Genomic DNA, 19,668 nt, shown 5'->3' with positions numbered 1-19,668 from the left:
CAGGGCATCACACACACAGAGTCAGTGTCATTTCCCTCTTTCAGTAAACGAGAACGACTTCACATAGGAAGAGGCTTAATTGTTTTTTCTCATGGTAACTATACTGGAAATGTGCATTCCAATTCTTGCTAATGAGGCTTTTTGGCTCGCAGTGGGCAACATTTTAAAGGTCTGAATTTTAAAATGTCTGCCATGAGCCTCTGTGACGTCTGAAGTCCTTGTAAATTAATATCATGTGGTTTTATGCCTTTCCAGGATGACACGACTCCACTCCAGTTGTTGTTTTGTTATTCGGTCTCACCGGTGTCTAATTCCAGGTCAGGTTTTAGCTACAGCCTGCCACAGAGAGAGAGCGAGAGAGAGAGAGAGAGAGAGGTTCTGAAAGCTGGAAGCAAGCACTGTGCAAGTATTTGAATTATGCCATTGACGTCAGCACAGTCATAAAGTAGACTGCTGCCCTTCCCCTGAAGTATTCCCCTGCCAGCAGGCCCGTTCAGCTCGACGCAGATGGATTCAAGCTCTCTGCCTCACAGACCGGCTCTTTTGTTTGGGTATTTGGGAAGCATTTGGTCCCCCCCCCCCCCCCCCAACAGCACACTGTGGAACAAGACAGAAAGTCTGCCTATTACAAACATTCAACAATAAAATACCCCGCTTGGAATTAACTCCTGATTGTTATCAACAAAGACACAAGACAGCCAAATCACGGTTTGATTATTTTTCCTCTGCAGCATAGTTTTTGTTCTTTGGCAGAGGTGGAAATCACATTCCTTTTTTTTTTTCTGAATTTGCTGCTGGGCCATAAATCCCTGATGCCTATTTATTTGTTACTCGGGGGGGGGGGGGGGGGTCATTTTATTTAATCTTGATTCAATCAGGAAGCTTCATTTAGACAACGTGGACAAACACAATCAATCTTTTTGTGCATGCAGCATCAGTGCCAATAGTCCTCATGTGTGTGTGTGTTTGATTGTATTATGTGGTCTGGGATAGACACACACACAGACACACACACACACCAGGACAATGATACATTGACACACAATGCTTACCCATCAGAAGTAGGGATGGTGTCTGAGGTCATCTGAAGTTTCTCTCAGCTGGTCTTCATATGTTACTGGAGACGCTGAAGTTTCGTTGCACGCAAGCCCCATAGTCAGACAGCCCCTCTGGTGCCTGTCTCACTGCACTCATCAAGTCTGCTCCATCCTGACCCTGGACCAGCCCGGCTTGGCTCCATTTGAAGGCCTGCACATTAAATCCGGTGAAGATAATACTAACGAGACAGTCATGTTTTTCTTGACAAGAGTTCAACAACAGCTGGGGAAGTGCTGAGAGCAAAAAAAAAAAGATTTCTTGCTTGGCCTCAATAAATCTGGTATTAAGACCCAAGACGCTTGAACTGAGCATGTCTACTCCCTCCCTTTTCTCCCTCATTATTAGAATATAACCCGCACAACTAATCCGATTGTCAACCTCAGAGCTCAACGTAAGAAAAGAAAAAGAAAATTGGACCATACACCCTAAATGCATGACATTCCACTGACACGTTCATATGGCCGGACGAGGGTAACCCCACATGCCCCCTTTGGTCAGGGGCATAAAAATAACTGCATGCTGACGCATTCTCTCCAAAGGTTTTCCTGATGATTTTATTAATACGACCTGCCCACCTGACATCAGAACCACCTTAAGCCAAACAAACTAGCGTCAACAGGGACAGAAGTTTGGCTAACTGGGCTCCCCTCTCCTGTAATCCACGCTAATCAACCCGGTCACCGTGACAATGAGGTCCATTCAGGCCAGTCAATTCTGTCGCTGCTAATGTGGGAGTTCACGCCAGGTAACGTGAACAAAGCCGTGTCTGTTTCTGTGTATTTGCACGCACATGTTTAGGGTGCAGAAGCAAAGAGTGAAAGACTGATGAGGAGGAGTGAAAGAAGGCAGAAGAATAAGGGTGAGTTCTTGAGAACAAGAGTCAAAACAGATGGAAAGACTGCAGCCCAAGGACAGAGCGGCATTTAATTCACACGTCCGCTGAGCAGACTCGCTGATAGGATGGATAAACAGCCTCATTGACGTCCATCCGTTTTTATCGGGCATAGCGAGAGACATGCTGAAAGAAAACATTAGCGAGTTTTACACCGGGACATGACGACCACTCAGATAGCTGCAGTGAATATGACACAGACGACTGATGCAGATGCCTGAGAACCTTCAGGACCTGTGATGTCAGGTCGCCCCTCACATTACGTTCCTCACATAAACCTCCCACATGTGTAAATTGCTGCATCTGTGGGATTTGTGTGCAGGAGACAGCCTTGTTATAAATGCAACCTGAGAACTTTCACTTTTCTCTCTCTACTTGGATTGATGCGCTGTTTTTCAGGAGCGCACTGTCCACCCTTTGGGAGCTGCTGTGTGCTTCTCATATTTATAGTTTTCTGTTTGCTTTCCCACTGAGTTCTATAGTGAAACAGAAAGGAATGTGTACTTTATGGGGAGTCCAAGGCATGATGGGGGGACAGGCAATAACCATGAGCACACAAACCTGCATAATCGTTACATGTGACTCGACCAATCAGAATTGATTTGATCATTGTATAAGTATGAGCAGAAATTGTTTTAGATGTGAATCTAATATTGTTATTCCCCAAGGCAAATTTGAATGTTAGCAACGTCCCCCCCGCAGCTCCAACAAATTTAACACCAAGACCACATGCTCACCTTTAAAAAGCCGAGTAAACATTTCCTGCTGACTGGAACCATTTTTCCTCATCACAATATCTCCATTTCCTGATTCAATGGTTTTTTATTCGTTTAACCTTAAAACAAGCCTGACATTTGAAACTGTAGAGAAGCAGAAACATTAAACTGTCGTTTCCGCACGGCTTTCTGAGTATGATGATAAAGGATATGAGCAATAATGCGTCATTGTCTGTCCGCACAAGACAAAACAATCCCATGTATATCTATACTTCCTAATAATCACCAGGTTTAGTATAATAAAATGGTAGATTTAGTAGATAAGACTTTAAAACCACGAACAGTATGACAAAGACCAAATCTTAAAGCCAGTTAATTATCTTCTTCCTCTTCTGTAAACTCTTCCGAGTGATTTAAAGCGGAGAAAATAAAAGCCTTGCTTTCCCATCTCTAAATTTGCATTAAGGACAGACAGCAAATATACAAATTAAAAACTTCACTTGGAAGCGTTTCAGCGTTTAACCATCTTCGCCACATTAAAATGCATCAGAATTCAAATGTGTGCGTCAGCATCTAAAACGGCCACCACATTAAAAGAACACCAGTACGCTTTACGTATGCTGCATCCCACAGCAGTTAAATACCCGTAAATGCAGCCATTGCTTGTCTGCTGCAAATTCATAAGCGGTGAAGCACAACTACAGGGTGGCAAAAAAATAATCCCAACAGCATTTATGGAAACAGTATTTGTGTTCTACTTCCCAGTAAATCAGATAAATGAGCTCTGATGAAACATTTTGTCACTTCTCAGAAAGCCACCGCACCGAAATAAATGTGTCAGTCGTTAAATGTTTCAGGGCCTCGCTGCACGCTCCCAAAGCCACAAACTTCACCACAACTTTTATACACTCTTTTCCCCGTCTTCCTCAGTGATTGGTTATGCAATGCTGTGCGTGTTAAGTCGTAATTTGATTTGCATTAAAATAGCTGAACGCCGCAAATTCGTAGGAAGTCATGCATGGCAAAAAATAAAAATAAAAAATGACATCAAGGTGCTCTGTTTCTTGTAAAGCAGAATTGTTATCCCCCCCTTCCTTGTCTCTATGATTCAGGAACCTGCTGCCAGTCAGCTAACGTCAGAGCTTGGTTTCTCTTCATTATTGTGGTCTGTTCATGCTACTATATGCCAGATATGTGGCACCTTGCAATTCAAAGCAGAGATGTAGATGATGATGAATGCTTGGGCAGTAATTAAAAGCAGACACAAAGAGCGAGCCTGTCCCCCGCTGACCTCCTATCATTTGTGTTTTTGTGTGTGCCTGCATCCTACCTGCATGTATTCTCTGCAGATGACGTCACCTCCACTAAGCCATAGAGATGCTCGCAGCTGATAACAAGCTGCAGCCTTTTTGATCGGCCGCATTTAGCGTCACATCGCAGGCAGGAAGCTGACAGAAGCAGCTGTGACACACAGACACACACACACTCTCTCACACACTATCACACACACAGGTTTAAATCCTCCGGTCCCATGGGCACACTTGTCTTTAAATAATCTAATAGCAATTTATACTATCTCCTTTATATGGACTGAGCTTTCAGATTGTATGTGTGTGTGTGTGTGTGTGCGTGCACCAGGTGCAAAGAAGTAGATCCCCCTTAGAGTATTGCTCTTTTTTGAAGCGTGCATAGCGGTTGTAGAGTGCTTTTGTAGATGTTTCTCCAGACCTCCATACATATGCACAGCACAGTGGTGTGAATGTGTGTGTGTGTATCCGACTGGATTGTACATGTGTATATTTGTGTTTTCCTGACACTGCCGGTAAAAGCAGTGATCAGAAGGTCAGTCCTTGTGTCAGGGTGGAGGTGCTGGAAGTCCCCTCTTACGCTGTGTTGCAGAGTGGGTGTGGGTGTTTGTAGAAATTTGGCTTTTGAATGCCGTTTCTCTGGGTCCATCTGATGTCAAGAGATTACACTGCCTCAACTGCTATGACTGAAGCATTTGGAAATATGCGGCTGATCAGTTAGCGCCTATTACTAAATTACTAAATTGGTTAGAATTCGAAAACATAAAGAATACTCTTTTCCTTAATTTTTTTTTGTTTTGTTTTTTGCCTCAAATATTATGAGTCATGAAGCAAAAAGAACATAATCAAAGCAGTCTGCTTCTGAATACCAGTTTTATAATCGAGCATGCAATACACTGGATCATTAAGTAAAGCCTGAAAGATAAGGTCCTTCTTCTTCTTCTTCTTCTTCTTCTACTTCTACCTCTTAATTAATGTAGATGCTGATGATATGGCGTGTGTCATGAGCTATTTTAAAGTCCCTAAACATACCCCGAGGTGTGAGGCTGCTCATATGATACTGTGTGTCTGAGCAGAGTTTAAAAGTTCATTTCAACCAAGCTGTAACAGAGTCAAGGGCCTTTGCGGGCTCTTCAAAAACAGAAACTACATAAAAGTGTTGAGAAAACGAGGAAGAAACATCTCAAATGAGTGTAAGCCTTTTTGACATCAGAGGCTTGAGTTAAACTAAACACACACACCTCCTCAGAGTGATGGAAGGCTGTGGGCAGAAAGCCAGCTGCCTCTCATATTTAGGAGAGCAAACCGGCTCCTGTCTTTGATGGTAAGGAGATCAGAGCAGGGAACACATTCTACAAGGCCGCGCTAAGGTCGTAGCAGTGCGCACCCTGCTGCCATGTTGTGTTCTGCAGCTAGGAGACTCGGTGTACACACACGAAGTAGGGCAGCAGAGACGTGTGTGTGTGTGTGTGTCATGCCGGCCTTACTCGGCCGTGCCCTCTGGTCTTCAACAAGGCCTCACTCCAAGCTTTGTCGAGCAGTCCTAGCTGTCTGAAACACGCAGAGCAACCACAGGGTACGAATGCTGAGAAAGATACATGGAATAATAGAAGTATTTTGCATTTACAGACTTGCAGTATTGTAACCGCTGATTGCACGCTGACAAATTCAACTAGAGTCACATGTAAAACGCTTATATCTTGTAGTGCTGAGAAAGAAAGTGAAAGAAAATAAGGAATTTACAAGTAAGACATATCCTCCAAACAAGTGTCTCGGACAGTCTTCAGTAGTCCTGTTGACAAAGGGACGGCCCGGATGAGTTAAAAAGATTTACTGAATGCTTTCTAGGGAAAATAAGAGCGAGCCCCACTCATATTGTCGACATGCATGCCCTCGCTGTTACTCGATGTCACAGAAATATTTCTCCGTTATGGTAGAATTAATACCACAACCAGTTCCTGTAATTTTGTCTCCATGCTACGCGTCTGTCTGTAATTTGTTAACTATATGTCTTTACAGCAGTTGTTATTATTTTTGGAGCAGAAGAGAGTAAAGTTCAAACTACGCATGGATTCATTAAAACATCCAACCGGAGATGGACTCGATACAAAGTCGGACTCTCACTTCCTGGTGGTCAGAATCGTATCACTGTCCATCTGCTATCTGTCCGAAATCAATAATAATATGTGGTTCAAAAAGTAATGCTATTTAATCATTGTTATCTGGTTTTGCGGTGAAATGTGTCTTTTTTTTGTGTGTGGATTTTAGAGGTGTCTGTGTGCTTCCTCAAGTTGTGTATGTGTGTGTTAGTGGGTGGGAGAATATGGTTTCCTGCTTTAGGGGGTTGATTTATGTAAATGAGCTGAGGCCCTCAGATTTTGTGTGTGTTCACACACACACACACACACACGGAGAGAGAGAGAGAGAGGAAAGTTGAGTGTGTGACGGGGCGAACGCAAGTCCTACAATAGATTTCCTCAGCTCTACTGACAGCTGCGATTCCAAGCAGCTAGCCACAGCTACACCGCCTCATGATGAAGGAGCGCTGCAGCCGGGGGCAAGCCGTCGCTATTACCCCCCCAGCAGCAGCAGGCGGCCCAACCAGGACCCGTAGGTGGTGTTGCCTGCATGGGAGTGGTGGGGCAGCGCTCGGGGCTCCACGTTCACCCTTGGTTCTGACTGTGTGTCTCTGTGTGCCGGCTGCTTGTTGACAGATGAGGCGTATCAGAAGCTGGCCATGGAGACGATGGAGGAGCTGGACTGGTGTCTGGACCAGCTAGAGACCATCCAGACGTATCGCTCTGTCAGCGACATGGCCTCCAACAAGGTAGGAAAGGCTGCATCTCGGTTGCTATCTTTATTGTTTCTGTTCATTCTGGCTGGCTAACTGATTGAAATAAAATAATGCTCTGTTTGTTATCAATTAAGGTTAAGCTCTTTGTAGGCCAATGCTACAGTATCAATAAAAACATGACGGCTATCATGACCAAAGGATGAGAGGTGTGAACACGCACGGTAAGAAGATGGTCGGTTTAGCAGATGGAGCTGCAGCAGCAAATCTTGTCCATGACTTTAAGACACCATGTGGTGCAAATACATTCTGGTAGAAATTGCTCATTCAGCACATCAGGTGCAGACCCACAAGGTTTGACATCATCAAGCAAACAGCTTTTGTCAATTTAGCAGCAAAGGTTTAAGAAATATGTTTCAAAACTAACCGCAAATGTAATTTTCAAACTTAAAACTAGCGTTCCCAAATTATAAGAATGCACCTCGTCTTGAGAGATGCATATAAAGTTTTTTGTTAAAACAATATTAAGCCGTTTCTGATTTGTATTTTGAACATGAAATTATTACAGACATGGTTACCTATGGTTATTATTTTGAATATTTAGGGTTTTATAGAAAGAAAGAGAAAAACAAGAACTAAAGTGGGAACATGTGGGTGAAAGGAAATCCTGGAACCAGAAAAACAATTATCTCAGGCATTTTAAATTTGCATGACTGGCTGCCACCTCTGAGTCTTCAGCAAAGTTCCTGTAATGCACCCGAGGCTTTAAAGTAATGAGATCTGTAAGCACAAGTGAGATGTTTGGGCGTCTTCATGACACAACTGATCTTCAGAGAAAACGTTTATGGGAAGTGGCAGATTGTCATCATTTTGTTCACTCAAAGCTTTCAATGCTCAACATGAATCTGCGTACTTTACACGTGGAGGTGACATCCCCAGGAAGCTGTTGCATAGTCTGACCAGCAGTTGCGTGTCGGGGAGCCTGGAAAGCGAGTGAAGATGATGAGCTTGTTATTTCTCATAAAAGTGGACAACAGGATGCGAGAGTATCCCACTGCGGTTCAAACACAATAAACCAGAGAGGAAGAAAATAGGAAGTTTGCTTGTTTGTGTGTGGAGTCGTACGCATCCCCGGGCAGAGGGACTCTCTTCCTGTCGGCTTCCTGAGCCCCTTCTTTCTCTCCAGATGACAGTAGGCACACCATCGCAACCGTTCTGACTGTCAGTGCTTACGTTTATTTATTCAAGTGCTGTCATCAGCTGGACCGGCTTCAGTTAAGACACGTTAAAATGACATAAAAACTGACGCGCTACGGCATGACGAACATGTCAGAGAAATAGAGAGAATATATTCAACAAGGATTTTCCCCAACCAGAAGAAAAAATAAAAACACAGTTTCCTTCTTTTTTCATAAATATGTTAAAGCTTCTGGTTCACATCAACCCTCTATTGAATTAGTGTCATTTTAGCAGTTTTGCAATTGCTGAGACGTTAGCAGGAATCAGGCAAAAGTTATCGGCAGGCGATGATTGATTTCAGGAGCCTCCCGGACTTGAGAAATTCTAAAATAAATTCTAACTATGCAGGGAACAGCTGTAATCCTGGTTTTTCCAGAAAACACTGCAACAGACTTACTAAAACAATCAGACCGTTACGCAATGCAATGGTGTTGATTTTAACAGATCGATGTGCGGCGCTTTTTAACATCGTACTTTATTATTTACTAGTCTTTTATGAATAACCAGGTGTAGGGGGTTACAGAATGAAGCAATGGAATGAGATTTGAGATTAATTTAAGGACAGGTTAATGTCTAAACTCTAAAGGCTCCGCTACTAATGTGAGTTTGTGTGTGGAGCTATTTTAAAAAGCGGGCACATCCTTACATATATACCCTTTTGTGGAGGAGATGTGTAACTTTCATCTGAGGTGAATGCCTTTAGAGATGCATCAATATTCTCTGTTTGACTTTCTCAGCTAAAGCAAATCATCAATAAATCAGGGATTAAAATATAATTGAGGCTGAAACCTATTTGTTTGCCCTGGTTGCTGCTGACTTGGCCGTATTGTTTGAGCAGAATGGGGTTATAAAACATATGAGTCGTGGTACTGTTGGTGTTCGTTTGTAATTCATTGTGCTGAGACCAGTGTTAGTGGTTATGTAGTTTAATGCTGCAGACTCCTGGTGAAGAGGGTTTTCTTTGTTTGGGGGGGGGGGGGGCATTAATGCCACTCATTCTAAAGTACCTTATAAATTCAACTGATAACTTCCAGGAAAATAATGCAAGGAAGGAAATTCAGTGAATGCACTGAAAAGGGAAGTCTTTAAGTAATCACATGATACTGTCAGTGTAAAGCTCAGAGCTGTAGCCGCCGGCTGCAAACAGCAGACATGGAGGACAAGGAGCAACAGGCGGGACTACCGCCATGAGGGTGTGTGTGTGTGAGCCAGACGCCTCTCTCTCTCTCTCTCTCTCTCTTCCTTACACACACTATTACACAGACAGAGTCATAACTCAACATACAAGGGTTGTGAGGTAAAACCTAGTCAGACCTTGCAACCCAAAGTGAGTCACCGGAGCTGTGGTGCTTTCCAGCATCACACAGCCAAGACTTGGCCTCTTTTGCCTGTCGTCAGACTGGGGCAGACGCTTCCACGGCCAGCAGCCTCGCTTTGCTGTGCAGTCTACACACAGCAACATGGGAGCTTACTTTGACAGGAAAGACAGGAAACTGGGAAAGCTAAGCGGTTGGAGAAAGGTATGTTTTCTTTGATGTGATTTTTCTCAGTTCTATATTAATATTTTTTTCTTAAATCTCTGCAGCTTTTCGTTGTATTTTGACTGACTGTCTGAGTAGTTAACTTTTGTGGTTGGTTTAACCTAGTGTGAATTCTACATGCTGTGTAGAATTGTAATTTTTAGATATGTTTTAGTTAAGGCCTTTTGTCCCTCGTTGCTGTTTATATCTTTTAACATATTACGCTATTGTGATGTGGATGGAGTGTCTTATTGCCAGCTCGTCTAGCTGCTATAAGTTACCAAAGTTATGGTAGTTTGTGAATGTTCTATTCATGGATTTGCAGGGATATGCAAGAGGTACGGGTGAATGTATTGCAATATTAAGAAGCATTGTTCACAGAATACACAAAGCTGCATTTAAATGTATTTGTAGCCGCTTTTAACTATTGGAAAAAGAATATCAGTACCTGGATGATTTTCAGATTGTGCATCTGCTCAGTTACAGGTTATGTTTGTGGAATGCCTTACTTGTGATCAAGTAATGATTGACTCAAGTATTGATACTGTTTTTTCCCACTGGGAATAAGGTTACCTAATTTGCTCCAAAGTGCTGCCCTGTGTAGCTCCTACTTGGATGTTAGATGCTGCTCAGTTAAATTAAGGGGATATATGCCATCACTTTTGTTGACATGTGAAAACTGTGCTTTCTGTAGAAGTTGAGAAATCATTTATCTGTTGAAGTTTGTCAAGGAGATGGAGGTGTTTCAAGCATTACACGTATCTTCGGCTTTTAACATGATGCTTTGATGTAATGCTGCCTCTGTGGTATTTTACACGGGGTGTTCTCTGCCTTCAAAGCAACCAGGATGGGCACAGTTGTGCACTTGGTTCCCCTTCAGCCAAAAAAATGGTTAGTCTGCATCTGAGGCTAGGGAGGCCTTGAACTGCTCTGAGTGATGGAAATGAATCACTGCCTCCATTTTTGTCTTTCGTCCTTAAAGCTTACCATTATTTTTGAATACATCTTGCTGTGAACTATACAGTAGACTCAGACACACATGAATACACTCTCATGCTGAGATAGATTTGGATGAATGAGTGAGTCAGAGGAAGGGAGAAGTTGTCAGCCGTCTCTCGGCTGAGCTTTCAAGCATATGCATGTTTCATACGCAGGTGGGGTTGATCCGAGTTTTGTCTTTGCTAGACTTTGCCGCCGTGATGATGATAAAACCTTCATCTTATTGTCGCTATAACAAAGTGGAGATGTACTGCAGCGACTGGAGGTTTGAGATGCTTAAATTCTACAAATTAATATGAACTAAATGTGTCTCGTATAGACACAATATGTGCGTTTTAATGGGGCACTTACCAGTGAAGAAAGAAAACGCTTGCTGAAGTTACCAAATGATGTTGCATTTGAGAATAAATTGATAAAATAAGAAAATTCAGAAATATTGTATTTAAATTATATTTCAATTTAGGCATCTCTTAATTGTTAGATGAACTAAAGTGTAATTGCTTTACTCTTACAACCACCCACCCCCTCATCAGTGCATATTCATACCGGTATCATCAGTCAGTGTTCTGTCACTGCAGTGTCGGTCTAAGCAGACCAAGCATAGTGCGCCCACGAGTGGCCAAAAGATGCAACTTCATTATGAACCACCACGTTTGTCGACAGGTGCAGGAAAGATGGAGTGGTTTAAGTCCTCAAGAAGAAGAATATTCCACAAATGGCAAAAAATTGCTTCTGATTATTTTGACACAGAGTAAGAAGACATCAGAAAACACACGTAATGATGGGAAGAAACTAAACAGTTATATAATAACAAATACATATTTCCAGTCTAGAGGTAATAAATGCACACAGATGCAATGTCCTCCAAGCATCATGGCATCAGCAGGAGGTAAAAAAGGCTTCCCTTCTGCCATCAAACGAATAAATTCAAGCACACACTGGCAATAACACATTCGCAATGAAACATGTGGGCATGACAGTGAAAAGCATGCGTGTGACATGTCAGCATGAACCCGTGATTAATGTTAGATAAAGATATTTTTTGGCTGTGTGTGTGTCGAGGGATTTCTTTCAGCCTCAGGAGAAGCATAAGCATTCTAACACATTGCAGTGAGACATCCCCCTGCTGTTATTTCTGCTGTCTATATATTATGCAGCACGCTATTATATAAGGAGCTGCCTCTTTTTGTCACTCCGTTCTTGCAGTCCGCCTTTCTGCTTCTGGTTCTTTCCCTTCAGTGGGAGGATAAGCCGGAATCCTCTCCGGGAAGCCCATCTTTCCAAATGTGTCCACGCCTGTACATAAACACATACATCGGTCTAAGAGAGAAAATGTATCTGCGTTTTCTCATTAGTATAAGCATTATAGTAATTTTCAAGGGCTTCCACAAACAAAATTTGCCAGTGGTCCTGACGTAGCAGTGAGTTCCAGTCTGGCGGCCCCAGCCTTGCATACTGCAGCAGTATCAGCGCCTGCTCCAAGGACAGCCCATTGATTTTGCCAGCGAGGCAGACACACAGAGAGATTGATGACTATGTTGTCAAGTGGCAGCCAGGAGAGAAATTGACATGTAAGTGGTGGGGAGCGAGAGGAGGAGGGAGGCGGGTGAGCGAGTCTCAGTCTGTACATCGACGGATGCGAGCAGAGGCAATATGTGTGGCGCGTCCTCGTGACAGCTCAGCAGTTCCAGCACATGTCTGCCTGGGAAAAAAATAAAAGAGGGGAAGCCTCTCCTCCTCTCTTCTCCTTTCAAACCAGCTTTGCACTGGTGGCCTGATGCTGTTGCTATGGTGCTGGGGAGTTCTGGTAATTGGTGCACACGCGCAGGCAGAGAGAGGAAACCGTGGGCTGTTGTCACCTCAATTGGGGAAGGAGGCAATTATCTCCCATCTATCCTTTTCCTCCCCCTCTGGCCGTCTTCCCCAATCTTTTGTTTTCTGTCGGTCGTTAAAAATAGCCATCCACAGATGAACTGAGAGACTACGGATAATGAACAGGCTTGTGAACTCTCCACAATGGCCGCCACTCTCAGGGATGTCAGGAAAAAATGGAAGAGGGAGAGGAGCAGAAAATAATAGCAATAATAGTGATTAAGAAATTACAGTCACTGGGCATTCTTTCCCCCCCAGCAGAAAGGGAAACATAGCATTGCAGCTTGCTGACATTCCTCCACAATTACAGAATAAAAATATTGCTTTTATAGGGAATTACAGAGGCTGAGAATCCAAAAGGATGGGATTTATGTGTTGCCGGGGAAAAAAAGGGAAATCTGGAATCATGTCAATATAAAATACTTCACCTGAATCTCATGTATACACCACTGCAATAAGGGTTCCCCCTTGCTTTCTGTCGTATCATATGTTCTGAATAGAGCATGTTGCTGGGGCTGGCAGACTACAGCAAGGAAAGGAGAGACAGAAGAGGGTGGGAGGGAATGAAAGCGAGAGAAACAGAGAGAAGGGTGGGAGGGGGGATGAGCATTACAGCAGTGAGAGCAGCGAAGCAAGACAAATCCAGTAGAGAAGCCCCCCTCCAGTCAGATGAACATCGCTACCTCCCTTCCTCCTCCGCCTGTCTGCACTGCTGTTTTTTTTTTTTTTAATCCCTCCTCCTCCTCCGCGCTTCCTCTCCATTATTCATCAGTGCACTCAGATTCCCCAGCACACGGCTCCAGCTGCTGCTGCTTCAGTCGATCCATCCAACCTGCTGGATCCACCCCCATCATATAACCTGGCGACAGCACCTCTTTCTTCCTCAATCCATCCATCCCCAGGCATGGAGACCGGCCCTTTTCTGCTGCTGAGAGTGAACCATCATCAAACTGCTCTTTTAGCTGCTGAGAAGAAAAGACAGTAGTGGAGAGGAGAAAGGACTTTTTTTCTTTTCCTTTTTGGTGCAGAAAGAATCCTGTTCATCTAACCTCCATTTTTATTTCAATTGGATTACAGTTCTGGCTTTGTATAGGAACGAGAAAACGGGGTCCAAAATGCCTGAAGCCAATTACCTGCTGTCGGTGTCTTGGGGTTACATTAAGGTGTGTGGCGCTTATCTACGTAGCTCGCCGGGATGATTTTACTTCATGCTATGTCGCTATTGCTCATAAATTCACCTTTCTGTTAAAATCGGTTTCTTTCTGTGGGGATCTTGCACATAGCGCTCTATGTTGCACGAAAAATATTTGTATCATGGTGATGAGGTTCTAGCAGAACCGTGTTCCGTGTTTCAGGTTCCATCCTGAGCCCTCTGCAGACATGAGACTGTTTTTGTATGTGTTGGTGTGTGTGCACGCGTGTGTGCATGTGAACAAGCATGCATTGGGCCGTCATAAGCAGCTGCTGCTGCTGCAGTGCTTGGGATCTCTATGTACTGTCAAATAAATACATGCGTCGCTGTGAACTATTTTGATACCAATAAAAAGTAAATGGAAATCAGTTATTTGTTGGAATTAAGAGGAAATTTTCCTCTCAACGTCACTCAAATTCTTTCACAATGATGTAATTAGAGCTAAATGTCCTGGTAACAAATAATCTGCATCTAATTAATTGCTCCACTGATTTAAATACTGTAATTAAATAATATCCTTGAGCCGGTGAAATAAAACTGAGCACTGTCGTGTTTTCCATTGAATGTTGTACAATTATTTCTCCCAGGTTTTCCCCGTATGGAAACTGATGACATTTTTCCTCTCTCCTCCCCGCTTCCTCTTTTTCTATTGCAGTTCAAGAGAATGTTGAATCGGGAGTTAACGCACCTATCTGAGATGAGTCGGTCGGGGAATCAGGTTTCCGAATTTATCTCCAACACCTTCCTAGGTAAACGCAAGTCTTGAGTACATGTGCTGAAGATCAGACTAACATTACCACAGATTGTAATTATGTTGTCCAAAGATCCACCAATCAGTGGCACAAATCCTCCTTTCTGTTATGCTGCTTTGATATTTTTAGTGGTTCGGTCTCTCTGTTGAGCTGTGCAAGTTGCTCTGGCTGGGTTTTCTGTGGGGGCGTACCGCGGAACACTGCGCCATTAAGCTCTGCCTTGATGTTTACGCCGTTGGCCTTGAAATTCCCGTTAAAATCAAAGACAATTATATGCATTTCACAATAACTGAGAAACATCATGTATTTAAGATGGCTGGCTACTGTACTACATTGACCAGAAAGCTGGTTAGCCAGAATCAGAATCATCCTGCTGGTATGTAAATTAATTAATTTGTCACCTAAAATGTTTAATTTAACTCACTGATAAAAATAACCTCATCCAGAATTCTGATTGACTGGGCTCATTAAAATGATCTGGAGGAGAGAAAAGTGAATGATTTCATTTTACTGCAGTTTAGCAGAACACATAGATGCAGAGAAGTCTATTTATAGTCACTTCCAATGTGATTCCAATCGATCCTGATTCGGTGTGGCGTAGTTAGTGGCTCTCCGACCGGGAGAGCTCGGGAGGAGGGGTGAGGAGAGACGGAGAAGGAGCAAATGAGGGAGGGAGGGTGGTGACTGCAGTGAAGCAGTATACAGAGGTACAGAGGAACCCCCTTTGCTCGCATTGAGATGAGCTCGGTAAATTGGGTGACTCATCGCCATCTTGAGACTTCCTTGTCAGCAGGAACACCTTGTTGTCCTGCCGCCCCTTCCCTTCTCCTGTCGCTGCTCCAAGATTCCGGGAACGGATGACTATTCCCACAATAAAGAGATCATGAGTACCCTACTGGTGGTTGAAGACAGGCTAGCATTAATGAAGAGTGAGGGGGAAATGGCTGAAGCATGACAGACGGGCCTGGTTTGACCTCAGCAGAGGTCATTCCCAAATACAACAGAATTAATTCAAAATTCCACTTTGTGCACCGACACTTGTTATGTCCTTTTTGAATAATACAATACTCACACACTGGTCTATTTTTGGGTAATACATTTTTAATCTGTTATATTCTGAATAGCAATAATCAACTGATGGCTGATCTTTAACATCCCTACTCACTTGTTGAGGCAGAAATAGCAGGGAATGATGGAGTAATCTGATTTCTTTCTCTCACTCACAGACTAAACACTAACACACAGCCACTTCAAAGCAGTGGAAATTGATGGCTAGTGATGAATGAGAGGGAGACGCATCGCTCTTGCCCACATTTTTCACGGCGCACATGTCTTGAGAGTGCTTAATGGCCTATTCTCAATTACAGCTGGAGGATTGAAGAGAGAGAGAGCGAGAGAGAGAGAGAAACACAGGGAAAACTGCACAAGAGAGCGAGAGAGAGATTATTTGAATTACAGCTGGTAATTGAATCACCCTCCACAGGGGAAGTCTAATAAGCAGAATCCAGGCTTGATAGACGAGTGCACAGCTCCATACACACAAGCCGCTAGTCCCTGCAGAATTTCATTCAATTCTTCTGTGATGACAAATAAAAAGATACGAAGGCCTGGCTGGTTCTTAGGAGAAAAATAATGTTTTTTTTATATATTTAGATGAGGCACACTTTTATTTTATTTTTATTTTTTTAAAGAAATAGTCTTTTTAATGCCTTTTGGTGTGGCCAAACCAGAGGACAAGGACTATGAAGAAATGAACCAGCTGCAGGTGCTTCTATAGTGTACCTGGGTGTTTGTGCTGCCCATTCATTTTTACTTAGTAGTTGATTATGAGCCAGATTTGTGCTGCAGGCTGATTGAGGATTTTAACTTCTACAGCCTCGCAATGTTCCTGCTCATTGAACATATTTTCTGTCCCCTCTCTCAGACAAACAAAATGAGGTGGAGATCCCATCGCCGACGCCCAACAAGACGCGAGAAAAGAAGAAGCAGCAGAAGCAGCAGCTGATGACACAGATCAGCGGGGTCAAGAAGGTCTCCCACGGGCCCTCGCTCTCCAGCAGCAGCGTCTCTCGTTTCGGCGTCAAGACCGATAAGGAAGAGCTGCTGTCCAAGGAGCTGGAGGACCTCAACAAGTGGGGCCTGAACATCTTCACCGTTTCAGAGTACTCCCACAACCGGCCGCTGACCTGCATCATGTATGCCATCTTCCAGGTACGAAGCGCCTTCACTTATAGAACTTCTGGTTCTCTTCATGTTTGACTACTGTGAAAATGACCCACACTGATTCCTGATGATATCGCCATTCTGTTTTTCTAGGAGCGGGACTTGTTAAAGACATTCAGGATCCCCACGGATACGTTTGTGGCTTACATGATGACACTGGAGGATCACTATCATTCAGATGTGGCCTACCACAACAGCTTGCATGCTGCTGACGTGGCCCAATCCACACACATCCTCCTCTCTACTCCAGCCCTGGACGTAAGTTATCATTGAAAGAATTTACTGTGACTTTAGAAATCAACCTTCAATGATTTTATCTCCATTCCTTGTTGTTAGAGTTTTCCTCTTAAATGTTCTTTCTTCATGTAGGACTAGCTGGCCAAAGCCAGAGATCATGATTTATTTATGCTCTTGGCTGTTAAACATTCATCTATTGAAGCCAGCAAAAACAGCGTTTTAGGCTCTTTGCTTAAAGAAACAACTCAGTTTACTGCGTCAAATTAAGTAAAAAAAAAAATCAGATGTTAACTGCAAGTGCTGTCAGGAACGTTGTTATTTATGGCCTGGGTATGTCATCCCTCAGAATGTGCTCTATTAACTGGCAGGTGTAATTTGGATGGTGTTTTTAGCCTCAGAAGCAGTTTAATGTCATTTCTTTTTCTTACTCCCTTTCCTTCACAGGCCGTTTTCACAGATCTCGAGATCCTAGCGGCCATTTTTGCTGCAGCGATCCATGACGTCGACCATCCTGGTGTATCAAACCAATTCCTCATCAACACCAGTAAGCTTAAATATTGCTCAACATGAAATTATAAACTGTACAATACACATAAAAACGTTTGCTTATTACAAGACTAAAATGTCCTCTTTTTTTCTTTTTAGACTCTGAGCTGGCGCTCATGTATAACGATGAGTCTGTGCTGGAGAACCATCACTTGGCCGTGGGATTCAAGCTTCTGCAGGAGGACAACTGTGATATCTTCCAGAACCTTACCAAGAAGCAGCGACAGTCGCTTCGCAAGATGGCCATTGATATGGTAAGATTACTCGATTTTAATTATTTAAATCCCAACCCGTCCGTTTGAGCCCCGAGCTGAGGATGTTTCTTCTTTTTTTTCTCTACTCAGGTTTTGGCCACCGACATGTCCAAACACATGAGTCTCCTTGCTGATCTGAAGACTATGGTGGAAACTAAGAAGGTGACCAGCTCTGGAGTGCTGCTGCTGGATAATTACACCGACAGGATACAAGTGAGTTCATGCATGCCACATGCAACAAAAAAGAAATTTAAAAAATCACACAATCAGTCACCAATATCAGGAGGTGCCTTAGCCATGATCATCGGCCCATGTCCGAGCTAATCACACTCATTTAGGCACTCAAACATTTGTTCTAATGGCCTTTCTTCTGCTTTATTGGATTGCTGTGTAGACCTTGTTTTATAAAAATAAAAATAAAAAAGCACCATATTGGATTTACTTTGTCTGCTCTACAAGAATCAAAATTCTCCTTGTTTTTTGGGTGGAAATAACAAAGGCTTGAAAAGAAGAACGCCCAATATGGAGCAGACGGATATTTCCTAAATGACTATTTTGTATGATTAATAGGTGCTGCGTAACATGGTGCACTGTGCCGACCTGAGTAACCCCACTAAGTCCCTGGAACTGTACCGCCAGTGGACTGATCGGATAATGGATGAGTTCTTCCATCAGGGAGACAGAGAGAGGGAGAGGGGAATGGAGATCAGCCCCATGTGTGACAAACACACAGCCTCAGTGGAGAAGAGTCAGGTACATAATGATGCATCATGTCCAAACACAGATGTATAAATACTCATGTCAAAGAAAAAATAAAATCTCAACACCTTATAATGATTTTTCTCCTTACTCCTCTCCAGGTGGGTTTCATCGACTACATTGTTCATCCCTTGTGGGAGACCTGGGCTGATCTGGTCCACCCCGATGCCCAAGATATTCTGGACACACTGGAGGACAACAGAAACTGGTACCAGAGCATGATTCCTCAGAGTCCCTCCCCACCCTTTTACGATCAAGGCACACATGGACACAGTTTAGGAATTGGTGGCCAAGGAGGTGGGGAGAAATTTCAGTTTGAGCTTACCTTGGAGGAGGAGGATTTGGATGGAATAGATAAAGACGGTGAAGAAGAAGAAGAAGAAGAAGAAGATGAGGACAGTCTAGGAGATTCTCGGTCTCCCCTCGACTATTTGGAAATCCAAGAGCACGACCATGGCGGCATGATGGAGTCCACCACGGCAATAGAGATTGTGACGCATGAGGCATCACCCACCGACACATAGGGCTTCTGTGAACATTGCAGGCTCACATGGTGATTTTAAAGTTTTTGGGAAAAAGAGGGCTGATCCTCTTGCAGCTGAATAAGCCGGCAGAAGCAAGGGCTTAGTTTGGTCCTGCACGGAGGCATCTTGCACTTGGGTGTTTGAAGCCAGATTCGAATGAACAGTTTCATGGACGTGGCTTCAGAGTTCTCAGGAAATAATTAGTGCGAACATTTTAGTCTTGATGGACAGGCGAGACTGAGGGTGGCAGTTGAAGGACTTTGGCCAGCTTGTTTTCTGGACTGGCATTAAAAAGGACATTGACACTACTGAGAGAATTTTTGTACCTTAAGATTTTTTTTTCTTTTTTTTTTTTTACAGATATATGATCTAGAAGTAGCATAGAGTAAGATCTACTGATGGAGACACATTTGTAAAGCAAGAGAAAGTGTTTACTTTTTTCCTGTACCATTTGTCCATGGACTTTTGTGTGCCTTTTTTTTTACTATTGTCTTTATAATAGGTTTTTTATTTTATTTTATTTATTGAACACTCTCGTCTAGTGTGTCTCTGAAATGTTTCTTTTTTTTCTTATCTGAAAGAGCAAAATCTTTTTTGTATGTTGAAAAAACAGTCTTCCATGTAATGGGCAATAGAGAAATCCAAACAAACGCCATCAAATAACTCTTTGACAACTCATTGATCATCGTCATTGATCTACATGAACCACCCACATCATAGGCACAGTTTTGTCATATGCATTTTTCA

The 19,668-nt window shown here is 43.1% G+C and overlaps 1 protein-coding gene across 1 annotated transcript in view; it reads left to right on the top strand.

The window, feature by feature from the left end:
* Nucleotides 1-18,921, top strand: part of pde4ba (phosphodiesterase 4B, cAMP-specific a) — a 70,780-nt gene extending 51,859 nt beyond the window's left edge. The window contains exons 7-15 of the mRNA XM_068743921.1: nt 6,728-6,840; nt 14,282-14,375; nt 16,303-16,589; nt 16,695-16,859; nt 17,283-17,382; nt 17,484-17,638; nt 17,729-17,851; nt 18,209-18,391; nt 18,499-18,921. Of these exons, the coding sequence (XP_068600022.1) occupies nt 6,728-6,840; nt 14,282-14,375; nt 16,303-16,589; nt 16,695-16,859; nt 17,283-17,382; nt 17,484-17,638; nt 17,729-17,851; nt 18,209-18,391; nt 18,499-18,921 (1,643 nt within the window). The remainder of the gene's footprint in view (nt 1-6,727; nt 6,841-14,281; nt 14,376-16,302; nt 16,590-16,694; nt 16,860-17,282; nt 17,383-17,483; nt 17,639-17,728; nt 17,852-18,208; nt 18,392-18,498) is intronic.
* Nucleotides 18,922-19,668: the final 747 nt, after the last annotated feature.

This window comes from Brachionichthys hirsutus, chromosome 9 (assembly GCF_040956055.1).
Source record: "Brachionichthys hirsutus isolate HB-005 chromosome 9, CSIRO-AGI_Bhir_v1, whole genome shotgun sequence".
NCBI classification, from domain to species: Eukaryota; Metazoa; Chordata; class Actinopteri; order Lophiiformes; family Brachionichthyidae; genus Brachionichthys; species Brachionichthys hirsutus.
Note: the sequence above shows the minus strand (reverse complement) of the source record. Positions and strands in the feature narration are given on the sequence as shown.